We start from the raw sequence: 26782 nt of genomic DNA on the forward strand, positions 1-26782 counted from the left end.
TCAACAATTTCTGAGGTTTTGTTATGCCAACCGTCACTTCCAGTACAGGGCCCTTCCTTTCGGCTTCTTGTCAGCCCCAGGGTCTTCACCAAGATCCTGGCTGTTCTCACAGCACACTTAAGGTTGGTCCCGGTACGTGTCCAGTGTTACCTGGATGACATCCTGATCCAATCATCCTCCATCCCGACTGCCCAGTCGGACCTGGCCCTAGCAATCAAGATTCTCCAGGACCACGGGTTCCCGATAAACTTTCAGAAGAGTCAGACAGTCCCCGCAACCCACCTTCTATACCTGGGCGCGGTAATAGACACAGACTCTTGCCATGTTTACCTGTCAAAGGACCGTCAAAACAGTATCCGAGACCTGGTCCTCAGGGTTCGCAGGGAGCGCGTAGTGACACTAGCTTTGCTCTCCCAGTTGCTGGGAAAATTAATATCTTGCATAGCAATAGTGCCTTGGGCCAGGTTACACTCCTGGACTCTTCAGTGGTTTCTGCTCCCATTTCAGAGACTGGGCACCAGCTCCTCCAACCAACGAGTCCCATGTCAGGTCCTCGTTCTCTCGATTGATGGACATCCTCGGCCATATGCAAGGGGGCACTTTTCAAAGAACCTCGCTGAATCATTCTGACCACAGACGCCAGTCTGTTCGGCTGGGGAACGCACCTCCAATCTCAGTTGGCTCAAGGCCGATGGTTACGGTTGGACCTGAAGCACAACATCAATTGGTTGGAGCTCAGGATGATCCATCTGACCCTCCGCCACTTTCACAACAAGACTGCGAGACAACGTGCTGGTTCTCACGGACAATGTGGTGGCGAAGGCCCACGTGAACCGGCAGGGGGACACACGTTCCAGGTCCCTCATGGCGGAGCTTCGGCTGCTGGGTTCTTGGGCAGAAATCAAGGCCGAGTACATTTCGGGAGAGGCGAATCGGCAGGCAGACTTCCTCAGTAGGTCAACAGTGGACCATTTGGAGTGGCGCCTCCACCCAGATCTCTTCATGGAGATCACAGACAGGTTTGGCCATCCGCTCCTGGACCTGATTCCCTCGCCAGAGAAAGCTGAACTTCCCAGATTATTTTCACATTTTCCCTCGGGGTGGAGGGAACGGACGCCCTCCGCAGTCCTTGTCTATAGGGTCTACTGCACGTATTTCCTCCTCTTCCTCTGATTCCGGCAGTTGTCAGGAGGAGTTAATCTTCATTGCACCACACTGGCCACGACGACCGTGGTTTGCAGACCTTGTGAACCTTTCCACGGCTCCTCCCTGGCGGATTCCTGCGAGCCGTCCTGCAACATCCAGATCCCCAATGGCTCCAATTAGCCTCCTGGCACTTGAGTGCCACACCCTGACACGAGACATACTCATCAGGCGTAATTGACATGATTCATGCAGCCAGGAGACCAGCAACCAATTGCATTTATGATCACACTTGGCGGAATTTCTGCCACTGGTGTGACAGGACTCACAACTCTCAGATGTGACCATCCCGAAGGTTTTGGACTATTTATTAGAAGACGTCAACAAGGGCTTAACACCCAACACTATTCGCAGGCAGATGGCGTCTCTAACCATGGTGGTCTCCTGGGACAAATCAGAGTCATTGTCTCAGCAGCCCATGGTCCACTCCTTTATCAAAGGAGTCACTAACAATAGACCACCCGTGGTTCACAGATATCCCTCCTGGGAGTTACGGGTTCTCCAGGCCCTTGCTAACTCACCTTTCGAACCAATTAGGACCTGTTCTCTGCGATCCTTGTCGCTCAAGGTCGCCTTCTTGATAGCCATTACCTCAGCCAGACGCATTTCGGAGCTGGCTGCTCTTTCTATTAGAGACAATTTATGCGTCTTTCACAAAGACAGGGTGGTCCTCAGGTTGGACCCATCCTTTGTACCCAAAATCAACACCATTTTTCACAGAACGCAGGAGGTCATTCTCCTGGACTTTTGCCCTAACTCATCACATGATTTGGAGTGGCAATGGCACACACTGGTCGTCTGCAGAGCCTTACGCTATCATACCAAGTGGACAGCGGCCTTTCGTAGGTCAGAAGCCCTTTTCGTCTCCTTCCAGCCTTCTATGGGTCAAAAGGTGTCTGCCTCTACCATAGGCAGATGGATCAGGGCTTGCATAGCAGGGGCGTATTTGTCTTTATCCCTGTTGGCTCCAAGTCATGTGACAGCGCATTCTACTCGCAGCGCTGCCATCTCCGCTGCATGGGCCTCTATTTAGGACATTTGTAGGGTGGCAACATGGTCTTCGCCTTCTCCCTTTGTACGGCATTACCGGCTAGATAAGTTTGCCTCAGCAGAAGCCTCCTTTGGTCGGAGAATACTACAACAGGTAGTGCCAGGGTCCAGGACATAGGTCCCAACTGACTCCCTCCCTTAGGGACATTGGGGGCTTTGGTACGTCCCATTGGTGGATTCTCCATCCATCATGCTGGAGAAGGAGCATTGACTTACCTGAACACCTCTACTCAGCATGATGATCGAGAATCCACACCCACCCCTCTTAGGGTCCATTAGGTCTTGTGTCAGGGGGTTGGTTATTTTCTTCTCTTGGGAGTCATCACGTCGGACTGTCGTCATTGGCTCTGCCGTCGTCGAAACTGGGAGGTACCAGACCAGGACAGGCGTGACAACTTTGACTGATTTAGTCTGATTGGGCAGGAGGGCTGAATTAACTCATTGGTGGATTCTCCATCATCATGCTGAGAAGAAGCGTTCAGGTAAGCCAACGCTCCTTCTCTATCAAACAAGTCAGTTTTGACGTTTGTTAATTCTGTCATCCTCACCAGCCATTCTTCTATTTCAGAGTCTTTCAATTTTTGTGAATTTAATCTTGCAGAAATTATAATATAAACAAACAATTTTCCATAACTCTTTCCTAACAGTCCATTAGTCTCAGCAAGAGGAGTTCTGATTTCAACTGAATATTAATCTTTAAAATTATATGTATCACAATATCTATTTTAACCTAAGATTTTCTGGCTTTTTTGCAAGTCATAATAGACATGATTAAATGTGGAGATCACTCTTTCCAAACCCATCAAAATGATATCTTTTTCTCTTTGAGTTTTCAATAATTTTGTTGGTTCAGTATTCTGATCAGGATTTCTTTAAGTACAATCACATCTGCATTATTAATCTTGAGTTTGATAATAAAATGCTGCTGCAAAACTTGAGTCTAATCTTCTTTCTGACAAAGTACACAAGAATACCCTTTGGTACATTTCTTAATTTTGAAAATCATGTATTGATTCTATACACTTAGTCATTTCTGCTGCCTTATATCATCCCAAAAAGTTTGTTAAAGATTGAACAAACTTTCTCTGGTGTCTTTTCCAGGATCCTCTGGAACTGTTCTAAGTCTGAAGCAAAATTCTTTTCCATTCCTCTGTTTATTATTTCTATTTTACTTTTTAAAATTTCCACTTCTTCATCAATTTGTTTAATATTTCCTATAAATTCTTTCATAGTTTTCATCTTCTTTTTTCATGTTTATAAACCTTCTTTCTGTTCTAACTTCAATAGCCAGTTCATTTTTAATACGTCACATATTCAGATACCTGTTTCCTTATCTCTTTAAACATCTTTTGTAATATTTCTGCAATAATTCCTTTTCTATCAATGCTTCATCAAGCCTTGCAGCTTTTCCAATGGTTGCTATTTTTTATTTATAATATAAATATAATTTTTATAATATAAAAGTAAATCAATTATAAAGATAAGAATAAAAAGCAGGTATCTCCTTTTTTCCTGCTTTCACCTTTCCTTGTTTTATAAATTCTGCCAATTGTTTTTTTTCCTTTGGTATTGAAGATAAGGTTTGTTTGTTTAATTCCAAATAGCACCAAAAGTACTTTTTCCAAAATGCTAATTTTCAAATTTGTACAGTCCTTTTTTTATAACTTTCTTAATCAAAATCTTGTAAAGCTCTTTGCTGTTTTAAAATCTTTTAAAATTATTATTTCATTTTTGCTTTAGTTTCTGTAATTCAGAAATAAAATTCTAAGAGTCACAGAGTTTTCTTCGTTCCACTGTTTTCAAAGGCTTCAATTGATTGTATTTAAAACTGAAGGTTTGAGGGTTTGGAATCCTTTAAAAGGCTGTGCCTTGTGTATGGAAGCACACTGTTTCTTCCTTCACCTTCTGCCACTCTATTCTCAAGAAAACCTTCCATCTCGTCATGAGAAGCAGCAGTCCAGAGGGCAGTTGGATAACCTGATAATTTTTCTTTCATCTGGAACAACTTTACCACTCAGAAATCCCTGCTGGCTGCCATTCATTGCCACAACCAGATCACTCTTGTTTGGGGACATCTAATTCACCACTGAATCTTATCTGGATGCCTACTCTCATGAAAAGATGTTTAACCAATGTGTTTTAGAATTAATATGAGTATATTCTTTTTAAAAAAATGATTTCATTCTCCTTTAAAGCAACAATAACCATCCCAAAAATCTGAAGGCCATTAACTTTAGCATGCTGCAATGCATTTTTCCACCGCAGTTTTGGACAGCGGATAGAAAAAAATACCATATGAGCTGAAACTGCCCCTCTGGACAAAGGGCCATTGAAGCTATAGCTCACGTCCTGCTAGATTGTATCTTCTATAAGGATTCATAAATTCAGTTTATAACAGCTCACCTGATAAAATATCCAGGAAATACTCTTAACATGCAACTACTGTTGTCAGATCAACAAAAATTAGTTTCTCTGAACGTGGCCAAATTCTGTTATGCTGTATACAGAATTAAGCAGACTCTAACTGCTCACTGATAATCCACCACCAATTGTAATATATTATTGTGTCTTTTATTTTTGTTTTTACTATTATTGTTTTAATGCTTTTATTTGTACTGCTAATCTCATAATAAACATTGATTGATTTGATTAGAGTCCAGGGAATGGAAGAGGATCTAATGATCTCTTAAATATATCACTTATGTTCTAGATAGCACCTCCTGAAGGACCAGATGCCAAACTGAGAATGGTGATAATTACTGGACCACCTGAGGCACAATTCAAGGTATCATTTTAAAGTTTCTAATACTCTTTGTGTGTTTGCACAGCAGAGATATGCAAATAATTTGTTACCTTAGTCCCCTGTTTTGCAGTACCCTCCCAATCATCAACTTAACATTTGTGACAAATCAGCAAAAATGTGATTTCATTTCTAGATCATGGGAAGAAAACTCTCTATGGCCCTTGGCCATCAGAATGGCTCTCATCTGCTGAGATGTTTTCCTACACTTGGGTTAGAGAAACAATGGGTAGCTGTCACTATAGCATTTTGAATAGCCAAAAAGCTGTGCACTGCTACATTTTTGAACAGTTTCAACATTCTGCTTGAATTAGATAATCAGATACTACTAAGCTGTTTATAAATACAAAAATGCTGCCCAGTAAACTAAAACTGCCATTGTGATTTTTAAAGGTATAAATGTTGAAGAAAATTGGAAAACTAAATTCCATTAAAAAAATGACACTAGTGCCAAAATTGTACAGTTTGACTGTTAAATAAAGGGCATATAAAGTCTTTAATACAATAGTAAGATATGAAGGACTTTCTACATTTCAAACTGGCTTGGAATTAAAGTTTGGATATGTTGTGCATGAAGCAAAATGTACCCATATTTCTTCACTTATGGCCAACTTGTAATAATATTTATTACTGGGCATTTTTTGTTGCAGAATTCAAATCGGATATTATATCTTCCCAAAAGGTGATTTTAAAATTTTTTTGAGAGGCACACTCTATTGATCATTGTGCCACTGGCTGCTTGCAGATTAATCTCTGGAAAATCAGCTCCAATGTTCCATAATCCTTCTAGGAAATCATATTCTAATATCCTTGAGCTAGTTGATGAGGAAAAAAATTGTTTAAGACCTCTTAAAGCTTGGGATTTATTTCTGCTGTTTTTATGTTATTTTGACAGAAGAAAATGAAAAAGATGGAATGGTGAAAAAGATCACAGTCTTCATCTTTTGTGTACTATGTTCTGAAATTTAGTGTTTGATAATATTGACTGGGTTTTGTTTTTTTTACTTAAAGGCCCAAGGGAGAATCTATGGGAAACTTAAGGAAGAAAATTTCTTTGGACCTAAAGAAGAAGTGAAACTTGAAGCTCACATAAAAGTGCCATCCTATGCTGCTGGTAGAGTTATTGGCAAAGGTGGCAAAACGGCAAGTATTAGAACATGAAAAAATATTTTGCCAGATTATCTTATAAAACAAAAATTTCTGATTTGAGGCCAAGGAACAGATTCTTTGAGACTCTCCTCTCCCAAATGCATTATCACATGATTGTGATTTGCAATTTTCCTTGCCCACAAACTGAAACGAGGGAAGCCAGCAGAGAAGGTCATAAATTGGGTAAGTCTCTCTTTTCTGCACATCCCCCCCCAAACCTTGTCATATTTCCACCTGGCCACTTACACACCCTCTCTTGCTGGGCAGCAGCCACTGCAAGCCACTTTCCTTACTGCGGGCCTGCTTGCAGTCCCCCTGGGACTTGCAACTTCCTCATGGCTTTTCCACTAACTCTGGTTGTTGGAAACCAGGAAGAAGTTGTGAGGAGGTATTTACTTAACAGTGGCAACAGAGACTGTAGGGATTGCTGTTGTTAAGCAGAGACATGTGATGTCATGTTTTATGACCACAACTGTCAGACCTGGCCCAGCTTGGTCCTTTAGGAAAGAAACACTTTCGACTCCATTTGTAGCGAAAAGATTACTTTTACTTAAAGCCAAGTGTTTACAGTAAGCAAAGACAGAATTAAGAGTTCACATGCGAAGATTCCCTAGATAACTTTCCCTTTTTTGACACACACACACACACACACACACACACACACACACACACACACACACACAATCTCTCCATCGTCCACTCACATTTGAAGATGTTTTGGTAACTATCCCTGCAACAGATGGATAGGTGGAGTGGTGATACATTCCATTCCCAGGTCCTTGGCCTTAGGATGACTCCAGATGTAGGAAGGTTGCTTTCTGTTTCTCCATTTCCCTTCCCCCCCCCCCCATAGCTTATGTCAGACTGGCAAAATTATTGACCAAAATTTCATAATTAATGACCGAAATTCTAGTCCCAATTCCCATTGTAATCGGGCTGACTGTAATCCTCTAGTGCAGCCCTTAATAAAGTAGGTTGAAGTACTCCTAATTCAAAATATGGTCAAGAAGTGCTTGACCATAACTAAAGCTTCCTGCTCTGAAAAGGGCTACCACAGGAATACCAGCCAAAGCTCCATTTGCTGAAGGAGGCATAGTCCAGAAAGACTCACAAGTTACAGACCGACCTCCTCCTTCATATGGAATGCAGCCCCATCAGGAAAGTGTGAAGGAAGTAAGAAAATTAGTTGGGCAGTTGCTCTGTCTTGCCTTGTCCAGCTCCTTACAGCCTGAGGTCACCTTGGGATCTCCAGATGAACCTTTTCTCTTTTTTAACTCTGTACTTTGGAACATCCTATACTGTGGGGGGATTTAAGAACCTTGTTCCCTCCTGACAATTCATAAAAGTATTACAACAACACAATTATTTTCATTCTTCTGGGAATAACTATGGAATTTTAATGATGGTATTATTCTGCTTTGTTTATATGGTTCTTTTACTTTGTTGTATGCTATCTACAATCTATACTGAGTCACCTTTCTTACAAATCCTTTTACTTCCGCATTTTTTACATCTTTTCTTTCTCCTCCTATTCCCCTCTCTTCTTAAACCCACAAATCTGATTTCCTTCCCTTTCTTTCTTCACCTGCTAGCACACATTTTTTACTGTTTTACTTTAAAAAAAATAAAAATAGTCTCTCATAAAAATACTCATTTAGACACTATCCTCTCAAAAATAATTTCTAGTAAAACATAAATAGTTGCATACACTGGGAATAATTATGCTAACTATTTTAATATAATTTATATTTGAACAAATTTTTTCTTGAGTACACCCACATAGAATAAGTCTCAGTTACAAGATTTGAAAAGCCAATGCAATTTTACAATTTTTTAACAGGTAAATGAGCTTCAGAATTTAACAAGTGCAGAAGTTGTTGTTCCTCGTGATCAGACACCAGATGAAAATGATCAGGTGGTTGTGAAAATTACTGGTCATTTCTATGCATGCCAGGTTGGTGGAAGTTTCTGTCTGAAATAGAATTCTTTGACTTTTTCATTGTTTAATAATTGCAATCTCAAAAGGCACATGGCATTTCCCACTGAATTTATCTGTTACAGGTAGTTCTTGACTTACAACTGCAATTGGGACCAGAATTTTGATCACCAAGTGACACAGTCATTAACCAAGTCATTACATGACTGGATCCACATGACTGCAATCTAAAGTGCCCAAATTACAATTACATGACTGTGGAGATAGTGCAGTGGTTATAACTTTAAGGATGACTCATCACTTTTTCCAAAGCCATGATAACTTCAAATTGTTGTTAAATAAATGGTTGTAAATTGAGGATTACCTGTACACTAACTTTTATATTTCATTTTGAAGTACCTTTGAGAAAAGGTTTTTTTTTTTAAAACTAGTGATTTCTGTGTAAATGCCGATGGCTTACTATTTGGGTTATTTTTAAATCACAAAAATCTTTCTTGCTCTCCCCTGTTTTGTCTAGCATAGGCCCACATTGGCAATGTGGTGGTGTACAAATTTTCTTATTTAGTTTGCTTCTTTTTTATTTACTGATTTCTACTTATCAAAAAAAATGGGTTAAAGAATTGTGACTGTAATTGCAGTCATTCCTGATGAAATATTTCAGACACAGATGTGCTCTGGGTTGTGCACAGTTTCAAATGTATTTAAGAAACGGGATAGCAGTTGGAGGAAAAAGCATGAAATTCTCTAATGGCAATTCTTCTCTGTCACATAGCTTGCCCAACGAAAAATTCAGGAAATACTGGCTCAGGTAAGAAGACAACAACAACAACAGAAAACAGCACCAAGTGGACAGCCTCAGCAGAGACGAAAATAAAGGTTTAGTAAAAGACCCTTCAGAGACAGATGCCAAACCAAAGAGAGAGAGAGAGACAGACAGAGAAAGAGAGAGAGAGAAAGAGAGAGAGAGAGAGAAAGAGAGAGAGACTAAACTGTAATGGACAGGTTATGGGCACCTGTTGGAATGATATACAAAAATTTCACCAAGCCAATTTGTTTGAGAACCAGGCGCAGTTGGCATACTGTCTCTGAGAATGTATTCTTTAGGCTCTCTTACTTTTGAAACTCAGCTTTAAACTAAGGCCCCCTTCACTTCCCTTTTGTTCTATTCTCACAGTTTAACATAAACTTGCTAGTTTTCTTTCATGGTTCTTACTATTCCCCAGCAGTATTAGGCATTGATTTAATGAAGCTTTCTCTTTTGAGTTCATTGGTTTAAAAAGTAAAGGCATTGCTCTTCTATTCCACTTGTAAAAGAAGCAAAGATAATGAAAAGGTTTGATTTGGGGATGGGACTGGAGTTTAGATCAAGGGCATTAACAAAGAGGTTAAGTGTTATTCCCAATGTTAACCAAGTGGCTTTTTAAAAAACCCTTTGGCTGCATTTATATACAATACTGCCATGTATAAACTAAGAGGTTTCAGTGATGTTGGCCAGGCATAAAAAGATGAATATGCATTTTACTAAACTACCTCAGGCATTTAATACCTCAAATAAGAAATTATTCCTTTTTTTGCCTTTTTTTTGCTTTTTTTGTATTTTGTATACTTTATAAAGCTAATAGTTTTTGAGCATTTTATTTTTTTAAAAAATGATAAATTTGATCAGCCAACAGTCTAGGAGCACTGCAGAATTTATTGTGATGGAACAAGTGTTGTGGGTAACTTCTAATTGTTGGCTGACAGGAGTGAGATGGAAAAAAATTAGTTCCAGATTATATATGAGGGTGTCAACACAATCATTTTTGGGGCGGGTGGGGTTGGGGTAGGGAATCAGTGAATGTTCAGATTATAACCTAAACAAATGCCAATATACTCATTGCAGCAATGCCATTATTTTTCTGTTAAGATGGGATGAAAAACATTGATGGTACTTTGTTGGGAACAGAACAAGGAAGTGATGGCAAGAGGCTGGGACTTCTGAGTAAACATTAGAAAATCTGTTAGAACTGGACTTTTTTTTTTCCTTGTATTACTTGATTGAATGCATGAACCCTTTGTGCCTTTGACCATCACTCTCTGCCTACTAATACTAAAAGATTTGCAGCCCATTTGTATGTTCTGATTCAAAGAGCAAGCTTCATCTTGAGTTTGATAATATGCTTGATCAATTAGAGCAGTTTGGAGGCATGGGTTCTCTGCTTTCCAGCAATTGCTTCATACTCTTTTCAGTTATTGTATTGGGTGTTGGTGAGGGAGGTGAGATCAACATACTTTGATGATCCCATTTAAAGGTAATGAAAGGCTAAGTTTACACATCCTCTATTAAAGGCCACGCTAAGCCACTTCGAAGGGTTTTTTTAAAAAAAAACAAAAATAAATTCATACAACCTCAAGCTTGGCTTACAAACAAGTTACAGCAGCATTTATGCACATTCTGCAACAACCACAAACTAAAAAATATGTACTAAAAAGCAGGGATCACAGAAAAATTTAATTTTTTCTTTAATTTCAGAATGTAATTTGAATTGTGATTGTGGTAATATGCATTCAAGTTTCTACACAAACTTCAGTCTACCTCAGTTTAACAATGTGGCAACACATGGTGCATAAAGACTGCTGTGCGTGTGCATGCCTCTCTGGGTGCACGAGCCATGCTATTACCTCGGACCCTTTTGTTTGTAATATTTCTGTGCATGAGAAGATTGGGACTGCTATGCTGCACTGTTTGGAGGGGCACAATTAGCAAAAACAGTTTGTTTCACCATTTTGTTGATCTACCTCTTAGATTGATAAGAAAATAGAGGCATTTCTACATAGAATAGATCATTTGCCCAAAGATTATGGTTATACAGATTAGATAACTTTTTTGGAGGGAAAGTTTCTTTTATTTTACTGCATTTTTCTTTATTAATTGGCTTAAAAATACAAGTATATGTTGTAGTTTAGCAGAAAGAAAGAAAAACAAGTTTCTTGGGGGTTTGGAATGGGAACAATACTTTACCTAAACTTTAGGAGATTTTTTTTCTTATAATGAACTTATAATGAACTGAAGTAAGAGATGGACATAATGATTTTTTAAAATCTTGAGTCCAGTATTAATTTTGGCAAAGATTGATATGATTGTTTTCCTTAATAGCTTTATTTTACAAAATAAGTGCTACATTTACACCTGTTGACATAAATATTGTCATTTTTCTTTAAATTTGTAGTTTAGTGTGGTAAAATCATGTCTTTTAGTTTCAGTTGAGATATGGCAACATGGAGTATTTCATATAGCTAGGAAGTGATTCTTTAAATGATTTCAGTGTTCAATAAAGTATTGATCATTTCTTCTCTGTAATGTGCCCCCTATGCAGCTTCACTTGCCAGATGCCTCTGAATGGAATAAAGAGTTTAACTCCTACTATAAGACAAATGTGTCTTTGTTTTATTTGGCAAGAGTGAGGGGTTAAAAAAAAACTGAAAAAATGGTGGAAATCTTATGAGTTTATGTCCATTTTTTTAAAAAAATGTATTGATTCATTGGGCTGAAATGGAAATCCTTGCCTGAAAAGAATAATTAACATGGCAATTCACAGACTTGTAGTTCAGATATATTTCATATTAATCTTATGTATAAGATGCCTAAAGAAGAGGCTGTACTAATAACTATGATTCTAAATACACACAAGACACAGCTGCAAGATTCTGAAATTTGCTTCATCAAGAAGACAATGAACTGAAATTGATAATGTAGTATAAGTGAACTCTCATGATTCAATATTCATATTGTAAAATTATGGGATAAATTTGCCTTCATGCCTAAAGATTTATTTTGGAAAATTTAATACTGGTAATAGATGAGTTCTCTTACAGTTTCCAATAATTACAGGAGACTGGCAGGCTGTTTTGTGTACATCTTTGAGTATAACTCTATCAAACATATAAATAGTATTGGGTAGTTTTGTTAACTAAACCTTGTGAGACTAATTTTCTGAGAAAGGACAAAATAGTTTGCAGTGACGATAAAGCAGAAGTCGAGCAATTTGTTTGATCTAAAGCAGTTGGTTGTAAAAATAGCTCTGAATTTTATGTTTATTATTAAATTTAAATACTGATCATGATTTCAGAGTGAAATTTATTTGTAAGCATTAGTTTATGTATATATAAGCATTTTTCAAATATAATTTTATTAAGAATTATAGTAGTATAAACCAATACAAACTTATAAAATTAGAAAAAGAGCTTTTTCCTTTCTAGAATGAAGATAAAAGAATGTAATAAAAAGAAAGATATATAAAGGAGTGACTTTAAACTTCATCACAAGAAGTATAAACAAATTTTTAAATATCTTCATCCCCTATAAGGTTAAACAGAAATCAACTTTTCAATTTTGGTGTCAGCAATCATTGCAACAAAATGCCTTATTTTTATCTTGATCAAATAAACCAAGTTTACATTCCTTCTAACAATCTTTAATTCAGTCAAATGTTGACAAAATGGGATTTTATTTCTTTTCAATTCTTCTTTATCCCAGCACATACATTTTTTCAAGATTTTAACAAACTCTTGTATGTCCAGTAAAGCAGCGGCCCCCAACTTTTGGGGAACCAGGGACCGGTTCTATGGAAAGAGGTTTTTCCATGGACCGGAGGGGGCATGGTTTTGCAAGCTGCCTGCATCCCACAGATGGGGCTTTGCTTTTTGCACAACCTGATTGCTGCCATGCCACAGATCGAGGATTGGGGATCCCTGTAATAAAGCATCCTTTTCCAAATCAGCCGCTTGGCCTGTCATTTATAGTTCCACATTCTGTATCTCCTGTTTCAGATAAAATTTATTCCACTTCTGTCATTCCTTCATTAGCATATTTTAGGCATAATTTATCCATAAAAGCAGACATCATTGCTGATACTTTATATTGTAGTTACTAACTTCTGATTCTGATCTTCTGATCAGTTTTCAAAGATCTTTAATATTTTGAATGTTATAACATTTTATATCATTTTGTAAGTTGCAGTATTAATTGACATCAAGGTAGCTCCATTTGATTTAGTATGTTTGTTTTTATTTCAGTCATAGACCAGCATAAAACATACTTTAAAAAAAATGCAAAGAAGTAAAATATAATATTAATAAGATAAACTACTGGAATAGAATTACAAAATATACAATACTAGAGAAAAAAATATAATTAAAATCTATAGTAAAATATCATAGTTAAAGTAGTAACTGATTATAAATACATAAACATACTAGACATAATAATTTAAAACTAGGCTAATTTGAAAAGGTCGTATCTGCTGTAATTAGGATTTGATTGGGATTATTACAACTGTAATCCAACCAACTAGAACAAGATAATACAGATTTTTCTTATTTAATGTCTGCCTTATTTAGTGACCACAATTATGACCAGTGATAAAAAATAATTTTATGCCCTGTCTTTGCTTTTATGATCTAAGTAGGCCTGTGAAACAAAGGAATGGTAAAGTAAGATCATAACTACCTGGTTTCAATTACCAAATTTTGTTGAGTTGCCAGTCCAAATTGTTGCTCAGGGAGGACAACCTGTAAAATCTAGAATTATTTGGAATGATATTTTTTAGAAAGAAAAAAAAAATGAATTACCGAATATGGTAACTTCGGATTCAGTATCGCTTCTGGGCAAAAGTCATTTGCATTCAGTCATAGCTTGAATTCTGAACTGGGGAACACTGCCTGAAATCCCCATGTTCTGGTTTCCTAGCAGCAGATAAGATAATCCAGTCTATGTCCTACATAGGTATTGTTTTATGAAGAGGAAAATATATGTATCTTGGAGGGCCCTATTAAAATGGCAGCATAACCACAAGTCCCAAAGTTTCAATTTTCCCCTCATCGCAAGGGCAGAATTGCTAGGTTTCAGAGTCTTCTCTTCAAAATGGTGGGAGGGCATTATAGCAGGTAAACATAAAAGCTCTTCCAATGTTTTTTAAGAGTAATAATGTACTGATAATGGGTAAGTGCACTATTTTTTTCTGCATTGAGTGGAATAATATATAGTGGCACCTGGATGGGATTGCTTTCTAGGCAATAATTGGCTCTCATGAAAATACCTTAGCCTGATGAAATTCAATTGGAATCCATACATGAGAGAAACTCCACAATTCTTTACGATGACACTAAGCAGTTTTTGTAAGGAAGTCTAAAATTTGTCTTTTTTTTAAAAAAAGCCAGATATTTTTGGTTAAAGATTAGCTTGAACCAGTAGCTAATGAGTGTTTGGTACAGATTTAAATTGTAACTATTCCAGCCTCAGCCTAAAAGACTGAGTGAGAAACAATAAAAAACAAAAACAAGTTCCTTAAGAAGCCTGACTGAACAACTTCAAATGGTTTTAAATTATATGCACACATTTGGGAGTCATAAAATGTTTGTGACATTATTTTGAAATCAGAACATTTTTAGTCCACCATATAATTACCTTCTATGCAAAAACAAATTTAAAAAACCAACCAGATTGTGGATATACTTCTGATCTCTTGGTGATTGAATTTGGGGCTCCATAAGCCAGTGGCATGGAAAACAATTCCCAAGTATAGAGGGCCTGAATTTGTTTGACTTTATTCTTACAGGTATTTCTCATTTAACATCTGCTCATTTAGCAACCATTCAGAGTTGTGATGATGCTGAACAAAGGGGTACTTATAATAAGCCTACTTACATTACATAATGTAGGAGTAGTACAATAGTCTACAAGTCAGGTTTGGATAGAGATCTTCTAATTTTTAAAATCTTGTTGCCACAGCATTGGTGCAAAAATTAAAATGAAAGGGAGTTAAAATACAACTTTGCTTACATCCTTGTAATTATTCTGTTGCATGAACACAGCTTGTAAATTAATGTAAAGGTTTTTCAGCATATGTGAATGGTGGTAATAGCTAAAAGATTGTTAACTAAGCTTTTTAGTTTTGTGTATGGTGATTGGGCTAGTGTAAGCCCTGATATGTTCACTCCAAAGCAAAGTCTAAAAATAATTTCCTATGATTATCAGATTTAGTTTTCACATAATTAAAAATTTAGGGTCAATTTAAATGCTATAACAGAATATCAGAGCTGGAAGGGACCTTGGAGGTCTTCTAATCCAACTTCCTGCTCAGGCAGGATAAACTTTCAGACAAATGGTTGTCCAAACTCCTAAAACCTCCCAGTGTTGCAGTAGACACAACTTCTGGAGGCAGGTTGTTCCACTGAACAATTGTTCTAACTGCCAGGAATTTTTTCTTTAGTTCCAGGTTGCTTCTCTCTTGGATTAGTTTCCATCAATTGCTTCTTGCCCTGCCTTCAGGTGTTTTGGAAAATAGCTTGACTCCCTCTTTATGGCAGCCCCTTAGATATTGGGACACTGCTATCATGTCATTCTTACTAGTCCTCCTTGTCATTAAACTATACCCAATTCCAGCAACTGTTCTTTGTTCTAGCCTCCAATCCCTATTCATCTTTGTTGCTTTTTTCTGTACTCTTTCCAGAGTCTCAACATCTTTTTTATAATATGGTGACCAAAACTGGATGCAGTATTCCAAGTGTAGTCTTACCAAGGCAGTATATAGTGGCATTAACATTCACATGATCTTGATTCTAACCGTTAATGCAGCTTAGGACTGCATTGGCTTCTTTAACAGCTGTAGCACACTGCTGGCTCATATGTAAGTGACTGTCCACTGGGTCTCCAAGATTCCTCTTATAGTTACTACTATTGAGCCAGGAACCATATTATACCTGTGCATTGGTTTTTCTTGCCTACATTAAGAACGTAAACATCTTCTGATAGCTCTGCAAAGATTTCTGCTGAAGCCCTGTTTGTCATTTGAATAGGGAAAAGAAGCAGTTAATTCAAAATCACTCTTAAATGCAATTTTTCAATTTGATGGAATAGTATCCTATTGCCAATTATTTGAGGAAAATTAGAGATAATTTAAAAATCAAGATTATTTTGTGGAAAATCTAGTTGATATTAATGCCATGGCTGCCTTCTATCCTCATTACGTCTTGCATCAAACTGAGTAAACCATTACATCTGCAACCATTTTACCTTGAATTTCAACATGATACCAGTTCAAAGTAAATTCTCTCTATACTGAGTTTTTATTATTGGAACCTATCAAATTTTATGGGGTAACTAACAGCAGACATTAGAAAAAAATACACCAAAATAAAGTTATGAGAATAATTTAAAAACATTTCAAAAAAACTTTATTCGACTGATGACATAGGTAGCACTGCAGTCAATGTCACAACAAGCCACTATCCAAAAGACCCAAATGTCGACAGGAATTATTTCAAATAGCTATTATCCACATGTCAAAAGCTTTGCCGTTCCAACAAGAGCCAATGTCTTTCCCACGGGCCATTACTGACTTCCCATTGATAAGTTCTATATAGGTAGCCTTCTACTTAATGAACCACAACTGAGTCCAAAATTTCTGTTGCTAAGTGAGACAGTTAAGTAAATCTTGCTCCATGTTATGACCTTTCCTGCTGCTGTTGTTAAGGGAATCACTGCAGTAGTTAAGTTAGTAACAGGGTTTTTACGTGAATCTGGCTTCCCCATTAACTTTGCTTGTCAGAAGGTTGCAAAAGATGATCACATGATCCTGGGACATTGCAACCGTCAAACCCAAATGAATTGCCACGCATTCAAATTTTGTTCCTGTGACCATGGGGATGCTGCAACAGTTGTGAAAAACAGTTGTAAGTCACTTTTCAAAGTTCCGTTTGTCACTAAATGAATGGTTCTAAGTCAAGGACTACCTGTACTTATCAATACTGCCTAATGCTGACACTTGATGTGCTTCATTTAGTCTTTATCTTCCCAAGAATTGGCTCAGTGACTCAAGTGGACCACTGCGAGCCACTGGGCAAAGTTCTTTCTGATCCTTTGATATGAGGTTGAATCACTGCTGTTTCGAATCTAGCTCAAACACAAAGTCATCAGGTAAAGATTCTGGAACCATCTGTGTCAACTGATCATCATGAGAGCGGAGTGTCCACAACTTTTCCAACTCGTAGATTTCTCGTGTCTCTGGCAACATGAAATGGACTACGATGTTGCCTGCAAGAAGATGGGGCAGCACAGTAAGTGAAGAATGAGATTAGTACATCAGACTCTTCTTACCCACCTCAGGTTAAATGCCTTCCATAATGTGGCAGTCCAAGTAAGCAGGAATGGTAAACCCTGGAGCTTCTATATGTGCCAGTCATGTTAAATTAGGTTTCATGATCTTAAAAGTCAGACCATATTAGAGCAAGTATAACCTTGATTTACAACCACAATTGGGACTGGAACTTCCTATCACTAAGCAATGCACTTGCTAGATAAAACATCGCACAACTGTATCTCTTAGAAATGAAAGTTCTAGTAGTACCAATTACAGCTGTTAGACCAGGACAGAACCATCATTACAGGAGGATCTCATGCTTTCTCTGCCCCACCATGCTTCACCCACCTAGTTCTCCCCCCCCCCTGAACTCTGCCAAGTATCTCCGCCCACAGCTGACCTTTGCTGTCTTCTGTTTTGCCACACACTAATAAAGGTAGTCCTCATAACTGACCATTTAACCACTGCTGAAATTTACAACAGCCTATAAAGCAATTCTGACTATTGTAAAATGTGGCCCCTCTCCCCTCCACAGCCATCTAGCCAAGTTTTCAGTTTGGTAACTGGCTCACATTTATGACTGACTGCAGTGTCTCACTTCATGTAACTGCAATTTGTAGCCCCTTTTTTTTGCCAGTTTACAGCAAAATATTGGATTCGGATTTATTCACGTAACAACTGGCGTAAAAAATTGGGTCTCGTCATATGAGTGCCTCAATCCACGATTATTACAACATAAATAAAAATTCCCAACTGCAGTCATAAATATGTAGCTTTGAATAATTTTCCTCAATAAATACATAAAAATGTTTTGTGTGGAAAACAAATTACATTTTAGGTCATATTTATGAAAATTCAAAAGTATTCACAAACTTAAGCACCACTGTACTAAGTGACAGATTTATAGAGGCTCGTGTGACAGGCTTGTATACAAGAACCAGGAGAATCTTGTTTGGTTGTCACTTGAAGATTAAAACAAGGTTTTTATTAAGAGTAGAGCAGGTTATTCACATGATCAATTTTTTTTATTAGAATCCAGAAATCATCCCAAAATCTATTAGAAGAAACAATTGCCTTTTCAGATGAATCCTGGTTTAAAATTGTCTGTGCATTTATGTGCAAATACATGTAGGCATTCAACTGATGGCAAAGAAGCTTTTAAATCCATATCCATGTCCACATCTCTGCAATAAACCAGACAGCTAACAACAATTTATGTTCTGTTCACATAAGCAATAAAGCAGCAGCAGCAGTCACAAAATTATCAGATTGATTTGTCAATTTTTGTAAAAACTGCTAAGTAAATCAATTAATACATAGATAGTGGATTAGAGATAGTAATTGGAACCACTCAACAAAATCCAGAAGGGCTATAATTAGTACCAAATCATTTTAGGGGGAAGTATAATCTATGGATTATAATTATGATGAGTTCCTGATGACATTCAAAGTAAATCAAAAATACCTGAAATCGCAAGCAGTTCCAAGAGGACTATTAAAATCACAAGATGGTTTTTTTATAATTTCAGATTTTCGTAATAGATTGGGAAGTTTAATATAAAAATGTTATCCATTATTTCAAGGGATTTCATTAATTTTATGTTAATTATAATACTTGATGAGAAATGATTCAGTCATTTGAAAGAAAATTGAAACCTGTGACCAATTATGTTGCAAATTACATTAAGCAGAAAGAGGTTTTTGATCAATAATCACACCTCTGAATCCACATTGCAAGAAATTACTTCACATATATGTCTTGGGTCAATCAATCTCTGAGTTCAAAGGTAATATGCTAGTATGCAAACTCAAATGTAGTTTGTCATTATGGCAAGCATGGGCAACCCATACCCTTTGAAACCCTGTATAATGGTTTCCAAAGCATAAGTCTGAAACACTGGAAGTGAGGTAAATGATGGAAAATAAGAATGGAGTAGAAGTACAAAATCTCTGGGAGGTGAAGCATTCTCAGTTTGTAAACTCAATCACATGTAACCTGATTTTTTTGTTCAACTGAGAACATCAGTGGTTGCATTGAACAGCAAAGAGTAGATCAGACTGTGCCTAAGTAACCTCTACACCAGTGATGGCGAACCGAGTGCCCCAAACCTGGCCCCACCCCATCCCGCCTCCTGCAGGGCCACCCACCACCTCATAACCCGCCGCAGACTGCCCAGGCGGCCCAGTAGCTCCGTTCACCCGTGCCCCACAGCATCAACTGCGTGTGATGGGGCACAAGGGCGGAGTCTTGTCCTTGCTGCCTGGCTGCTATGTCCTTGGCTGTACTGTTCCGCGTGGGCTGCGCTCGGGGCGACTCTGGGGGGGGGCTGCTGGTAAGGGGGCCATGGGGGGGTGGGGCTAGGGTGACGACGTGCATGCCCACAGAGAGGGCTCTAAGTGCCACCTCTGGCACATGTGCCATAGGCTTGCCACCACTGCTCTACACTGTACCCAGGATTCCCGATGCTCTCCAATGTACATGATGGAATCGAGTGATCTTAAATAGACTGACAATTAGAGCACTTTTGGCAAAAAAAAAACAAGAAGAGAAGATGACCGGACATAAGCTAGAACTGCTATTAAGGCCTACCATGTGGTGATAAGAGTGAAGAAGTATAATTATTTCTCTGCCCTTATTGCGTCTGCCAATAATTGCTCAGTGGCCCTGTTTGAATGACTTGGAGGGAATACCAAAATTCACCTAACAAGTCACTGCGAGGAATATGATGCATGTAGCGGACAAAGTCACACATATTTCCTTTTCATAATTAAAGTAGGATCTGTGGAAGAGATGGGGGCTATGTCCTGCCAGTTGCCCTGGGAAGTTTGAGCCCAAGGTTCTTTCAGCTGCTAGTATAGCTATTTTTGTATTAAATTCACATGCTTTTCATTTTATTAAAGAGTATATGTAGGATTGGGGGGGGGGGTAATTAATTCCTCCTTGAAAGAGTGGTCCCACCAGCTCTTAGAGGTGGTAGTACCCCTTTTCAAAGGACCACTGCTCAACCCAATAAGCTGGGCAGTTTCACCCAATATCTAATCTTCCCTCCTTAGGGAAAATAATGGAAAGAATGGTCATGTGGCTGCTGCAGAGAACCTTGGATAAAGCAGATTATCTAGAACTCTTTCAGGCCAGGGTTTGGGACTGAGATGACACTGATCACATTCATGGATGACCTTAGGTGGGAGAGGGACAGAGGTAGTGTTAACTATCTTGGCTCTTCTTGATCTGTCAGTGGCATATATCATTGATCATGGTATCCTTCTGGACTAGCTCCAGGAATTGGGGGTGAGACTACATTGTGCTAGTTCTCCTCCTTCCCCCAGGGTCAGTTTCAGTCAGTGTTGATAAGCAGGAGATCAAGGCTGTAGCCTCTATTTTGTGGGGTGCTTCAGGGCTCAGTTATCCCTCCTCTCTTATTAAACATTTGCATGAAGCCACTGGGTAAGGTGGTTTAGGTGAGATATCATCAACATGTGGAAGGCACCTAGGTTTATATCTTTGTTCCATGCCCCTTGAATGCTGCTGTGCTGTGTCTGGAGGCTATTTGGGTCTAGATAGGGGAAACAGGCTCCGTGCCAACCCTAGCAAAATGGAATGGTTGTGGGCATTTGGACCTTCCGGTGACAAGGTTCTTCCATCTTTAGTTCTGGATGGGGTGACACCAGCCCAGACAGATCCTGTAAGCAATCTGAGAGTCCTCCTAGACTCGCAGCTCTTTGAAGAGCAGATTGCAGCTGTGACTAGGAAAGCATTTGCACACATTCAGGTTGCACCCATTCCTGGACCAGGAGGCCCTGCTCATTCATGCCCTGGTAACCTCTTGTTTAGATTACTGTGATGTGCTCTACATGGGGCTGCTCTTGAAGAACGTTTAGAAACTTCAACTGGTGCACAATGCAGCTGTACAGGTAATAAATGGTGTTGGCACATGTAACATTACTATGAGCTGTACTGGCTGCGGGTGTATTTCCAGGTGCAATACAAGGTGCTGATTGTCACCTTTAAATCCCTACATGGCTTGGGACAGAGTTACCCCGAGGGATTGTCTTTTTCCAAGAGATTTTGTGCCCATCCAATCCGATCCAACAGATTGGGTATGCTGATCCCATCAGCCAAAGAATGTCAATTGGTGGGAGCCAGAAGAAGGCCTTTCCTGCTGTAGCCTCTGCCTTCTGGAATATTTTGCACTCAGAGATTAGAAAGGCCCCAACCCTGTTGGTTTTCTGCAAAACTTTAAAAACTTGGCTGTGTATCTGGGCATGAAGCTCAGAATGGATTAAGGATCTGCTGCTTGGCTTTACTATTAGCTGGTTAATCATCATAGCTGCTGTTTGTATTTTTTAAGTTGTGAATGTTTTTATTGTTTTAAAACAATTACAACAATAAAAACATTGTTAAATAATTAACTTAGAATAATTACATTCTTTTATTTTATTACTGTCTTCACCCAGAATCAGTTGATTTGAGTTGGGTAGAAATGAATGAATGAATGTGAATAAAATCACTTGCAATCTCTACTTTACCAGTAATAACAATATTTACCAAAATCAATGCATAGCCAGTCATCAGTCTCTTTTCCTTCTATCACAACATGAGGATCAGTATCGTTCTTCTTATGCTTGTACTGGAAGACAAGTACAAATAAAGATATAGATTATTTCCTGTGAATATCTTTGTGTATATTAACAATTAATAGAGTTCATTTAAACTGTTGGGATTTCTGGCGAGATTGTGATACAGCAGGCTGCACGTATGCAAGCTCTATGCGATAATTTTAAGGTTTATTTTATAAATATTGGATGGGAAGTTTCTTAATTGAAGCACACAGCATCAATATCAGCTGTGGTTTAACTGTGATAAGATGTTTACAGCAGAAGCACTGTATGCTGATAACAAAATATAAAACGAAGCTGGAACTCCAAGCATTTTATCTCATAAAACTAATTTTAGTTCTCCCAACTATAATACAGGCAGTCAGTTAGTAAAATTGAGAGTATTTACTGTAGGTAGATGGAAGAATGTTTGAGAACATAACAAGTAGAGGACTATTACTAATCTTATTACTTAAACACTAAAAAATTGTCCTTACAAGAAGTGGCTATGGTTGATTAGAAAGACTGGAAGACTGGAATAGTAGATTACAAATAATAAATAAATAATAAATAAATAAATATCACAGATATTTCCCCCTCCAACAAGACCTTCGTCTAACTCTTTAGACAATGGCTCAATTATCTCAACTGAAAGCCCTATGATGAAGTCATCACATGACTGGTCAATAGGTTTCACCGTATGTTTACAATAAATAAAACTGGAGTAAACCTAGCCAGAGAATTTGCTCTTATGAATTAGCAAATTCATGTATGGATAATCAGTAACGCCTCTGCAGAGTGGGATTCATCAATGCTGGTAGGTAAGGATACTGAGGATCTAAATGATTTTCCAGCTCCAGGCTTACTGACTGAAAATTCTAATGAATCATTGCCACAATGAGATCCTTTTTAACAGAATATAGATCTTCTACAAGCATTTAAACTGTTCAGTTGATCCTGCATTTATATCTCGTTATGTAGAAATAGGCCCTACTGATTAAATAAAACTTCTATCCCAGTGAGCATAGGATTACTATGTAAAGTCCAACTTCTTTAACAAGTGTCACATCCTAGGAAGGTAGGATTTGCTTTTCTTTGTCTTTTAGTACCTTCAAGTCAATACTTACTCCTAGCAACTGACTGGACAAGTCCCTGCAATTCCTTTATGGCAAGATTTTGGAAATTGTTTGTCATTGCCTCCTTCACAGGATTGAGAATGTGTGACTGCCTACTGTCACAGTTGGCTTTAGGCCTAAGATGGAACTACAACTACAACTACAACATTCTAGTCTGGTGCCTTAACCACTGCACTAAACATCCTCCCTGAAAGGATGCATTTTAGTTACAATGTAATATGAAAAGGTTGATTGAATGCCACAATTTTCTAGCCCTAGACCAGGTGTAGGCAACCTTGGCTCTTTTATGACTCGTGGACTTCAACTCCCAGAATTCCTGAGCCAGCATGGCTCAGCTTGGAAACCTCTCCCTTTCCCCTCAGCATGGCTGGCTCAGGAATTCTGGGAGTTGAAGTCCACAAGTCATAAAAGAGCCAAGGTTACCTACCCCTGCTCTAGACGAAAGCCCTGATCCAAATCAATGAGATTTTTTAATCATGAATACTCAGGGCACACTGATAACAATGTTTCTATTTGAAGTTTGATTTAATCTGGATTTAATAATATATTAGCAAAATATTCAAACTTGATTTTGAGTTAAATATCTTCATGCATTGCTATTTTCAACATGTGGAGTTGGCCACAATTAACACTATGTTTCTGCATTTCTTAAAACTTACTGAATTTGATATTAGTTATACAGGTGAAATATGCTGCCAATTAATATGAAATATCTTTTAAAATTCAGCAAATGATAATCACCACCACACAATAACATACATTGTTACATTAGGAAGATATCTTAATTCAGGCACGTCCAACTTTTGACTCACTTGGGCCACATTGAGGAATTGTCTTGGACCACACATAAGATATATAATATAGTTAATGTACCGTATATAAATATTAAACTTCCTCTGGGAGAGTTCTTGCGGGGGCTGCATTACCAGCTGTCTAGAGCTACACCTGTCTTAAATTATGAGGCAGGGTACATATTGGCTTATACCACAAAAAAGACCTTGCTATTGTAGAAATGCAGTAAAAAATCAAAGCCGTTTCTGTAAATATGAAACATGTAGCTGCTGAAAAAAAATTCTGCATTATACTTAATATTTATAAACATTCATATGACAGGCTTTATTTCCCAAGCTGTCAAAGCTAATCCTTCTTTAGTTGCAGCTTAGAAATACTATCTGCTTCAATATAGTCAGCACTCATATTGCAGTATCTACCTCTCTCCATCCTTTAACTGGTCATTTAATTGTAGCTTGTAAAAATCCTTCCATATCTCTAAAAGAATAAAAATGCCGTACCATTTTTACCAAATATTGTGCCATGGCATGAAGATGTCTTGTAGAAGATCCACTGGAAATTATAAAATAATTGCTGTATTTTATTTCTGGAGGCAAATTGATAACACAAATATCTTTGGCATTTTCTTGTCTCATAAGTGATATCATATCATCAATGCTGAATACTGAAGGAACAGGATCTGAAAGAGACAATGCTTAAATGATTAAAATGTAAATTATGCAGAAAGGTAAGAGGTGAAAGATCTTGAACTAGAACTGAACAGGTAGAAGAAGCAGTTCTTGACCTCTCTCTCCACAGTTTCCTTTGTTACACCTAGAATGAACATCCAATTTTCTAAAAACTACAAAGGCATGTAAAATCATAATTTGTTGTCATCCAGTATTGGCAGGAGTGGAACTGACCTCAGGTAGATGCCTACATGTCTACCGCTCCTGTTTCCACTTAATGATTGGCAGCACCATCTCTGTGTTGTTATTACCCAGTGACCCTGCCCTCTGCAAGCCACCTTTTCCACCTTTGTACACATAAAGTATTCTCTGGGCTGATCATCAGGATTTAAGGATCTGTCGGTTTAACTACAAGTCAGGACCGCCGTTATCGCGCAAAATAGTTATATTTCCACTGATTTACCTCTCCCAGAGCCGTGAGGAGAAAATAAATATATCGGTTGCCTAATCGTCAAGCCAGCTGCCTCTGCCGTACAGTGAGGCTATTAAAGCCTTGCCACTAAACGGAACGCAAGGTCGACTTGGCTGCGACATTTCTTCACCGAACGACTCCCAGCTCCATCGATACCTGAACTGATGCTCGATTCCTGCCCATCTCTATCCGCTTCTTGCAAGTTTTGAAACTCCGCTCCGGCGCCTTCTTCTCTATCCCACAGCTCAGATTTCCCTACGGTGCTAAACGTTCGTAATCCTACCCGGGACATCCACGAAGGAAAGACGGAAGCCGCTGCGGCCCTTCGGGTCATGGCATCAACCCATCCTTGGGCATCTTTGGCGCTTCCGGTCGCAGCAACGCTTCCCGGAGACTTCAGAGTCTGCAACAGCCGCAGACAGAGGCCTCCTCGCCACATGGCACCTTGCGATTCCACAGGGGAAAAAATCCTAAAGGGGCAACAAAACGGTCCCAAAGGGGAATCTAGCTAGGAAACTCCCTCTCCTCCCTAATTGGAGGGTGTATATTCAATAGCTTTTAGGGATTGGCTGTGTTTCTCACGTGATAGGCAGGACTGCTGGCGCAGGCGCTGTTTGGTTAAGGATGGAAAGGGCTTCGGAGTATTTTATTAAATTCAGGGCCAGTATATCTGGGCTTCACAAAGACCAAGACAATCCCTTTACTGCCGTCTATTGGTCATCTTTGCATTTGCAGCCGATACATTGCAGCCTTCGTAGTGAATTTGTTCCTGGGAGCCAACTTTGCTGTTATCGACTCTGATGATTTTTGATCATTGGAATGTCATATGTTTCAGAAAGGAAGGTGAAATTACAGTTTAAGATGGAAGCCTGGATAGGTGCATCAGCTGCTTCCAAGTGCTACATAACGTTAGAATTTTTAAATTATTCTTTTGGAATTCTGTAGGATAAGAGATACCTTCACATTTTCAATACCAATCTCTGATAATCCATAGCATTTGTCCAGCCTTAGCTTTCTTTTTGAAATTCACTGATTTGCAAGAGTTGTGTTTATTTACAAATGTACAAAATAAATGTAGCAAAATCTGCACAGCTTATGCGTGTAGACAAGTCATTTATTCCAGATCAGAACTCTAGATCAGTAGTGGGTGCTTGCTAATTCTTTTGACCCCAAGGGGTGAGATGTTAAAAGTCTGGGGTTGTCAGTGAAGGGGGTTTGGCTTTTGAGGTAGGCAGGACCAAATCCTCTTGCATGCTCATTCATGTATGGAGAAGTGATACAAATATTAACATATGTGCATCATTCTCCACATATAATTCATGTCTGTCAAAGGAAAAATCCCCTTGCTTCAGATCCATGCATGCCATGAAGTTCTATATTGCTCACAAAAGGTCCACTTCGAATACAAAGTCACATGAGCCCCATCCTGAACATAGCTGAAAATCAAAATAAAATATATCTTTCTTCCTGAGTCAAAGTTTGGACACCAAGCACTGTGCTTATTGAAAGATCCATATTATCTATACAGATCAACAGTATGAGCGCCATTTTTCATGCCAAACAAATAAGTTACAGGTCGTTCTCAACGTATGACCACAATTAAGCCCAACATTTTTGTTGCTAAGTGAGACATTTGTTAAGTGAGTTTTGCCCCATTTTACAACATTTTTTGCCACGATTAAGTGAATCTCTTCAGTTGTTAAATTAGTAACGCAGTTGTTAAGTGAATCTGGCTTCCCCATTGACTTTGCTTGTCAGAAGACTGCCAATTGTGATCTCATGACCTCAGCACCCTGCAACTGTCATACATATGAATCAGTTGCCAAGCATTTGAATTTTGATCACGTGGCCTTTCATAAGT

At 38.5% G+C, this 26782-nt stretch overlaps 2 protein-coding genes across 7 annotated transcripts in view; one reads left to right on the forward strand and one right to left on the reverse strand.

Moving 5' to 3' along the window:
- Positions 1-9937, forward strand: part of IGF2BP3 (insulin like growth factor 2 mRNA binding protein 3) — an 84118-nt gene extending 74181 nt beyond the window's left edge. For all 6 annotated transcript variants that reach the window (XM_039342108.1, XM_039342107.1, XM_039342109.1 and 3 more), the window contains 4 exons: positions 4964-5038; positions 6065-6196; positions 8043-8156; positions 8911-9937. In XM_039342108.1, the coding sequence (XP_039198042.1) occupies positions 4964-5038; positions 6065-6196; positions 8043-8156; positions 8911-9012 (423 nt within the window). In that variant the 3' untranslated portion in view covers positions 9013-9937. The remainder of the gene's footprint in view (positions 1-4963; positions 5039-6064; positions 6197-8042; positions 8157-8910) is intronic.
- Positions 9938-16329: 6392 nt separating this feature from the next.
- Positions 16330-25467, reverse strand: MALSU1 (mitochondrial assembly of ribosomal large subunit 1). The gene is made up of 4 exons (XM_039342113.1): positions 25078-25467; positions 24282-24460; positions 21804-21885; positions 16330-17211 (listed from the first exon to the last, which is right to left on the reverse strand). Exons 1-4 carry the CDS (start codon positions 25358-25360, stop codon positions 17054-17056), a joined length of 702 nt encoding a protein of 233 aa, XP_039198047.1. The 5' UTR covers positions 25361-25467; the 3' UTR covers positions 16330-17053.
- Positions 25468-26782: the final 1315 nt, after the last annotated feature.

Source organism: Crotalus tigris, unplaced genomic scaffold, assembly GCF_016545835.1.
Source record: "Crotalus tigris isolate CLP2741 ecotype Arizona unplaced genomic scaffold, ASM1654583v1 scf7180000017774.6281472, whole genome shotgun sequence".
Taxonomy (NCBI): Eukaryota; Metazoa; Chordata; class Lepidosauria; order Squamata; family Viperidae; genus Crotalus; species Crotalus tigris.

Coding starts and splice junctions, on each gene's coding strand:
- MALSU1 (XM_039342113.1), bottom strand. CDS start 25,360: ATGTGGCGAGGAGGCCTCTGTCTGCGGCTGTTGCAGACTCTGAAGTCT. Junction 24,461..25,077: donor GGAATCGAGCATCAGTTCAG/GTATCGATGGAG, acceptor TGTCTCTTTCAG/ATCCTGTTCCTTCAGTATTC. Junction 17,212..21,803: donor CTGGCTATGCATTGATTTTG/GTAAATATTGTT, acceptor ATCTTCTTGCAG/GCAACATCGTAGTCCATTTC.